Raw genomic sequence first — 7899 nt, 5'->3', positions numbered from 1 at the left:
TTGGAGCTTTTGGTTGAGAGAGCTCTTTCTCGACAAAAAGCAAGTCCATCCCCAGTAGCTACCTCACGAGCAGTGGATGATGCAGTGTGGCAGGGACCCCTATGTTTTCAAATAGGGTAAAATTCAAGGGTGAGAATAAAACTATTCGAGCCAAAAGGCCACTACACGACTCGACAGAAGAAAACTTTGGAAACTCTAGCCATAGGCTTGAGTTTAACTATGTGACAAGAGAGAGGTTAGAGCCTGCAATAGAGGTCGATGAGCAATGCAAAGTTTTAGAGAGCCTTGAAAGTGATGTGCATGATACAAAATGGGCCTTGCGGAGGATACCAATAGTGAATCGAGTTGAGTGCAACCACTGGGCATCGGGGAAAAAGTGTAGCTCAAAGTTGCGAGGGGGTGATGTCAGTCCTTGTTTTTGGAGTGATTGTCAACTATCCTCTTGGAAAAAGGAGAAGTATTGCTATTTTTGTAATACAGATGTTAGGCACACTTGGAAAATTACAAAGACAATATTACATCCACCAGAGGATGTCCCTTGTGTTTGGCCCATTGCTAAAGGTACCAAGTTACAAGTGAAAGAAGCCTGCAAGCTTATTAGAGCAGGATATGACATTGGTATTCCTCTTGAGTTTTTTCTAGAAAAGGAGCTTGAAAAAGGCACTAGTGAGACAAACAAGGAGGTGAAACAATTTCCATATCGACGAGGAATTTCAAAGGCTGCATTTGGTCAAATCACTGCAGCCTTAGATATGCATGCAGAAGTTGTAGGCAGCCATATACATATAAAGGGGGTAAAGGAAACATTTAGTATTAATCCATTGACCAATGGGAGCCAAGACACACCTCTAATAGAGGTCACTATTCAGAAGAATCCAATGTGTTCATGTGTGGAGTTCAGAGATAGAGTGGCCAAGAAAAGACCATATCTTGCATGCAAGCACATATACTTTGTGTTCTTAATAATTCTTGGACAGGATGTGAATAACAATATGCATATTCATCAAGTTTATATTTCTGAGAGAATTGTAAAAGACATGCTAACTAAGTCTATTAGAAGTCATCCTCAACAGCTTTAGGAACCTGCAACCCACTTTAGTTGAAATATGTATAGGAGTCATGTCATACCAGCTGAACCGTAGTACGGTTTATTAGTGATTGTTTTGAAAATATTTTGGTTATTTTATAAATTTTTCTGTCTATTGTCTTTTGTTTGCTAATGGCTCTCCAACATTGTGAATACTATAGATTCAACATCTTTTTAGCGAGCCAAGCAATATGGGTTTAATAGTGATTTTTTGTATCTGCACCATTGGTTCGAAAAAAAATTTATTGCAATGGTCATTTTAGAACATTTCATGTTTTCTTTGTTTGATTGCTACAGAATTGCACTGTGGTTCCACTCTTCTCTTTAACATTGCATGCTCGTTTAACATCATACCATGCCCGTACCTGCTCACTTTCACAAGAACTTGAGCTCTACTCATTGCTTTGTGCTCGGTGCTCTTGGCTCGCTTTTTGACCACCCCCAAAAGCTACCTCTCTTTGCAAATTGTATTCATGTTTCTTGGGTGTGTGTTGGATGTGGTTCATGTATCTTGGGTGGGTGTTCATGACATTGATATAGAAGGCTCTCAAAAAAGACCTCCCATTACAAATTGTATTCATGATTTGCCACATCATCAAAGAGAATTTATAAAAATTGTTCTACTCTCCAAGACCATGATGGTTAGGAAAGGCCATGTGTAGGCCTTTCCCTAGGAAAATGGGTCGCTGCCTAGTGCTAGCTCCCCATTTTCCTCTAGGGAAAGGCCTCCCCATGGCCTTTCTCTGGTGTGACATGGTGCCAACGTTTCAGTATCATCATTCTCGTAATCCAATCGAAGCTCCATCATCAACTCCTCCCCCAATCATGCCAACCTACACCCACAGGGACTGAATGTGAGCCAAGAAGGGGGTCAGCAATGGCCGGTGGTCAACAAAGGAGTATTTGTTCCTCTATTCACCCACCAAATCTGATTAGAATCTGATAACTTACCATAGCAATTTCCATAAATAGTAAGTTGAGCCCCCGTGGCTTTAACCCAACGACTCAAACATAAATCCAGAAATAAACCTAAAATAAAAATCGAAGGAAGAAAGGGAGAGAGGCTCGAGCTGCAGTATTCTAAATCTGAGGATGAAGGGGAGAAAGCTGCAGAAAGGCTTGTACCAAAAACCATCGCCAGATCCTTCAGAAACGTTAAAAACACCCTTGATCTCAGAAAACAGAACCCTTGACCTTAAAAATTCGTCTGTGAATATTTCACCCTCCGAAAGAACGCCACTGACATCGGAGGCTGCATAGAATGGAGTGCATACTTTATTATGAGATTATACATGAATGGAAGTTTTGAATTTTGCAAGCAAAGATCTCAAACTTATGCTTCAGATCTTTTCTACAACACTAGTGGGAGAGCTAAAAAGAATGCTGGATTTTCATTGTTTATGTGGGAAAAAATCAGTATAAGGAAGAGTGGATGTTTATGTCTGGACAGATCCACGAGTGCTTTGACTGTTCACAGAGCAGCTACGACGCCATGCTGTACTCACCAAAACCGAGTGATCTGCATTCACAACCCTGCTAGCGGGACTAAGCTAAGCCTATGCATGATTGCTTCAGAAACAACTCTGCCAATGAGAAGGAAAGTACTGGGCCAAGTCCCTCAAAGACAGCAACTTCATAACTATGCTGACCAACAATCCTATGAAGCGTTGTGCATATTAATGAGCATGGCCATTTCAGGGCCTCCTACCACCACTGATGAACAAGCACTCCATTGTTCCTAAGAGACTCAAAAAGAGAGACACACTCTCCATAGGTCCTTCCGTATTTGGAGGTCCTTACGGGGCTGCTCCTTTGCCATCTGTTATAGTGACACTCCAAGAAAAGCTCATCGACAAGATAAATGGCTCCGGTTTCCAACATCCTTGGCAAGAGGTCGAACTCAGCCCCTTCCACATCCATCTTCATCACCACAAAATCGTCCGGAGAGACTGTCTTCATGAGCCATTCGGCAAAGTCGAATCCTCGCACAATTCTGAATTGCCTTCCTGCCAAGATATCCCCCCCTTCCAGACCTTGCACTGCTGACCTGCTTTGGATCCGGCCCATGCCAATCTCACCCTCTGCTGCCCTGTTTTCTGGATTAGGCCCAAACACCAAGCTCTCATTCCTCAACCATGCGGCATACGGCAAGAGCTTGACATTCTTCCTTTTCACATAATCTCCTGCAAAAGAATCATCAGCCTCCACTGCATAGATGAGGAAATCTTGATTTTGCTTGGGGTATTTCTTGACAAACCAGTTGCCAATGCTAGAGCGGTAGCTTCTTGCACCTACATCCACATAGAAGTAGCGATTTCTGTCGCTAATGTCAGTAACGGTAGGCAAATACTTGATCTTTTTGGCATTTTCTTTCAAAGTGATCCAAGGCTTCAGTGGCTCTTCCATAATGAGGGGCTCAGCTTCAGTGATAAGCCTTTCCTTCTGCTTTGTTACACTGCATTCTCCTGTATGAGCGTCTCTGCCGTCATTTACTTGATGCAGGCGTTTTCTGAGTACGATCTCATAGTCCAGACCGAAAGCATCCACTTTCTTTTCATGTACAACTTCAGAATTCTTAAACAGATCTGTGAATCTATCAACACTACCGATGAGAAACTTCTCTGCCAATTTCTTCTTCGAGACATGAATGACTGCAAAGCCTCCCGGCTTGAGCGTCCGCTCCATCTCTGCGCAGACGGTTGCGGAGAACATTGCAAGGTCAAATGAGTTGGAAAACTCAAAATCGAACGAGTTTGCTGGAAATGGAAGCTTGTGCATGTCGCCTTGCACAACAAGCGGCGGCGAAGACACTAGGTCGATGCCGAGTGAATTCACACCAATTTCCTTGAGAGCAAGGACCTCCTGCCCTGCTCCTGCCGCAATGCACAGAGCCTTGTCCCCATCCTGTAGGATCTTGGCCTTCATTAAGTCTGTGAACATGAGAGAAAATGAATCCACCTTCTTTCTCCATTCCTTGGATGTCCACAGCTTCCTGAGATCCGGGTTCAGCGTCTTTCTGAGCTGAAGATGGACGCTCTCCTCGTACGCCTTGAATTGGTAGCCATCGCCACCGCCACCGCCACCGCCACCGACCTTGGCCAAAGGCCTGTCGCCGAGACTGATGATCCCATGGTAGACCTGGCGAGAAAGGCAGCTGCTGCCACTTTCACAGGGAGAGCCGTCGTGCAGGAAGTAGAGGAAGTGGAAAGCGGTAAAAACGAGGGCGAAGAGGAAGGTCCTAATGACAACTTTCCGGGCGAAGACGCGCCTGTTCTCAGGGGGAGATCCTTGTCTGTACTCCATGCCGGTGGCGCGGAGAGGAGAGAAAACCTGGGGCAAACTGTGCAAAGGCGTCTGCGTCTCTGAGAAAGACGCCAAACACAAAATGCTGTAAGTTTTAGCGCGCGCAGAAGCGGGCGGAGGTGTGGTTTCCACCCACGAGGGAGAGGCGGCGGCGACAGAAAGAGGTCTTAGAACGAAGAGCTGAAAGAGAAGAGAGGGAGGGAGGAAATTGGGGGAGGGGAGAAATGTGATGGAAGAGACTACGGGTCGCCATAGCTGTTCAAGCAGGGAGCTTGAGGTGCGCCATAGCTAAAGTTTCAAGGAAGAAAGACTAAGGAAAAGCTGAAGAGGGATCGAGTGATGAGGGAAACAAGGGCAGGCATGGAGGGGCTAAATGAGCGAGGCAAAGATGGTGATGAGCTGGCATCATCGGATGCGTCGTGACTGGTTGGAAAAAGTCGGAATTGATGTTCTTTGGTGAAAAGAAACCGCCTCGAGATTCCCTGTCTCTCTTTTGTTGCTTACCAGAAAAACGTCTTGCCAGCTGGCGTCGGCTAGCTGAGCTCTATTATCATCCAGCTGACCTCTTCGCCACCGGGCATGACGTTGTCCACGTGTAACGACCTGCATGTGACAGTTGACTCATGAGCGCGTGCAGCTATCTTGGCGGTTGCTTGCTGATTCGCCGCTGTCTCCGCCGCTAATCTGCTTGTGGGGCCTGGGCTTCCACATCATCACATTCGTTCCGTACAAGGAAAGGTTTTCCTCAATTTGTTTTGAAAGAAGACTTGAAGGAGGAGATTTTGCCCGCTGTAAAATAGAGCCACTTCTTGTCAAAAATTAGATAAATTGTGATATTTCCATTGAACCCCTCGCCGCTCGGTGACCCAGCCCGTCAAAAATCATACCGAATTAAACTTTTCTTTTCTTATTTTCCAGATCATGGAAAAGCCGCATTGACAAATCCCAAGATTCCACCGTTGGTATTTGAACGAGCCCTTGCAAATGCCACCACTAGGCCAGCAACTCAAAATTTTAAGAAAAGTAAAGCCTGTTCATGGAGGGCTACTAAAGAAAAGCCTGTTTTGCAAAGCTTTTCTAACCAAAAGCTTGTTCATGGAGGGCTACTAAAGAGCTTAAAAGTATGTAATATAACACAAGAGTTTATTTTATCACCATTACTTTCTTGTCAACTTTTGTCCTTTTAAAAAAAGTAATATAGCACTGCATAGAAGGAGTTTTACTTTCTTGTGGAGTTACTTCAAATTTAGATAGATATATATATATATAAGGGAGTTTTAAATTTAAAAAGGGAAACTATTTATACAAAAGGGGTGCTTTTTTCATCTCAAATTTTTCATAAGCTTTGTATCTAAATTATCAAAATCTATATATGGTGGTTTTTTAATTACCTCTTGAACATATGTGATATAATATATAGGTAGTAAGTTTTTTACTACCCCTTCAATGTATATGCTAAATAGGGTGTTGCACCATTAAAAATTGCATGCAAATTGCATATCCACCCTCTTTTTCTAGTGTATGGTAGGCAGCTTTTCTCTTTCCCATGCTCTAATCAACCTTCTATGGAGCATATATGTTTTTTTTTTCCTTATCACCTACACAAAAAGATCCTTTTTTCCTTATATGCTTACTTTTGGCTCTTTAACTTTGAACATCATTGTTGCTCTTCTTGAAAGTGCTTCTTTTACAACTTTGGTCATTGTCATTGCATCTATTAGGCTATCCAACAAACTACACCACCTATTCACGGGTTGCAAACACAAGCAAAGTAAAAGAAAAAAGGATCTTTTAGAAATTCCTCAAAGTAAAAGAAAAAATGATCTTGTAGAAATGCCTTATTTATGGAGCCTCACACAAGTCATTATTTTATCATGCTACTTCTAGTGCTTTTATTAAACACTAACAAAGTTTTGCAATTTAAATTTGACCTCAAAAGATCACCCTTGCCAAGCCTCACCTTCACCAAATGATCATTGAAACTAGTAACAAGGATACATGGTAATGCTTCTTCAAATACATAGCTTTTTTCTTTAATAGATAAGTTAAAATCTATTAAAATCTGAATAGATATTGTGTTAAGATTGACATACTTTTTGACGAAAAACTTAGTATCATTTTTATTGAATAATATTTGAGTCATATGAAAAATATTTTCCACACCTATCAAAAGTATCGGGATAAATGCAAATCTAAAGTTGTAAGCTATTGTGAGCAAATTTGGAATGGCTTAATGGTATTACATTTGAATGCTAAGGTTTAAACTCATTGTTGCGTAACATGTACAAGATTAAACAGATAGTATATGATATGCAAAGCAGGTAGAAAAGAGGGCTATCTAGAATGATGATGGTGGTTTGTTGACCATAGTTAAGTATAAAGGCTACTGTATAACGGCACTTTAAATGGAAATCGAGGCATGATACGATGTTTTTCCTAGTTCCTCTAATGAGAAGAGAAAAATATGACATCCAAAAAAGAAAGCTAAGAAGCACATGGGAAAGTGAAAGTCTTTTGCATAATTTGGGAAAGTGGGTGGGTATACACTTTGCATGTGACCTTTGATGGCGCAATAAAGATCTCATGAAATTTATGATGTTAAAATAAAATTTTTAATATGAAGTTGTCAAAGGCCCCAAAAATTGAAAGACATTTTTTTTTGGTGAATTTTTAAAGTCACACCGATCCACATCATAGGTTGATAAAATTTAATGTTCACATGTGTTAAATCATGTGTGCCTTTCATGTGTTAAATCTTGTGTGCGTTATGATGTGATATTGATGAAATATATGTAGTCTCTTTTGGAGCAATAAAATCTAGTGATCAAAAGTTTTGCTATATAGATGTGTACTTTGTTTTAGCAAGGAGACATATTTCTTAAATGCATGCATTGGCAAAAAGTGCAATGAGGAACTAATAACCACTACTCTAGAAATTTTAAAAAGTGAAATCAGCTATTAGAGATCTCTAGAATTTGCGAGTAATATAATTAATTATTACATCGGTCATGATTATTTGGGACATGTAAATGACTCCCATGGTTGGTGGGCCCCTCAATTGACATATTTAAATCACATTGCATGGCTGAAGAAGGTCCTCCCTTGTAGTATTTAATAGACCTATCATATGACTAAATTTTTTAACCTTAGTAACCTTTTGGTTCACAAAAAAGTAGAAACGTTTATGTAAGATTGAAGAAATCAAAGCATTAATTCTATCAGCCATTGTTGCCCCCCCCAATATGGACATGATATAAACTTAATGGTAGATCAAGTTCTTAAAAAATGTTTTCATATAAACATTTATAAAACTACATTATTCTTAAAGAAAATCATTTAATTTAAATATTTACCTTTCTTAGTACAGAAACCAAGTCAAATTACAAGCATGGTGTTTAAAGTCGCTCCTTGTCTAGCAAAGAAAGGTAAACCTCCCTTCAGTAGAAGATTTTAGGGTTAGAAAAAAACATATAATAGTTCCTAAGAAAAAAAATGTGCATTAACCTTAA

The 7899-nt window shown here is 40.8% G+C and overlaps 1 protein-coding gene across 1 annotated transcript; it reads right to left on the bottom strand.

Annotated features, from left to right (window-relative positions):
• Positions 1-2341: 2341 nt before the first annotated feature.
• LOC147627920 (uncharacterized) lies at positions 2342-4792 on the bottom strand. The gene has a single exon (XM_086814895.1). It carries the CDS (start codon positions 4388-4390, stop codon positions 2792-2794), a length of 1599 nt encoding a protein of 532 aa, XP_086671021.1. The 5' UTR covers positions 4391-4792; the 3' UTR covers positions 2342-2791.
• Positions 4793-7899: the final 3107 nt, after the last annotated feature.

The sequence above is a fragment of the Cibotium barometz genome, chromosome 20, assembly GCF_041138505.1.
Source record: "Cibotium barometz isolate CiBa-2024 chromosome 20, ASM4113850v1, whole genome shotgun sequence".
In the NCBI taxonomy this organism is placed as follows: Eukaryota; Viridiplantae; Streptophyta; class Polypodiopsida; order Cyatheales; family Cibotiaceae; genus Cibotium; species Cibotium barometz.
This window is presented reverse-complemented; position numbering and strand designations above follow the sequence as displayed.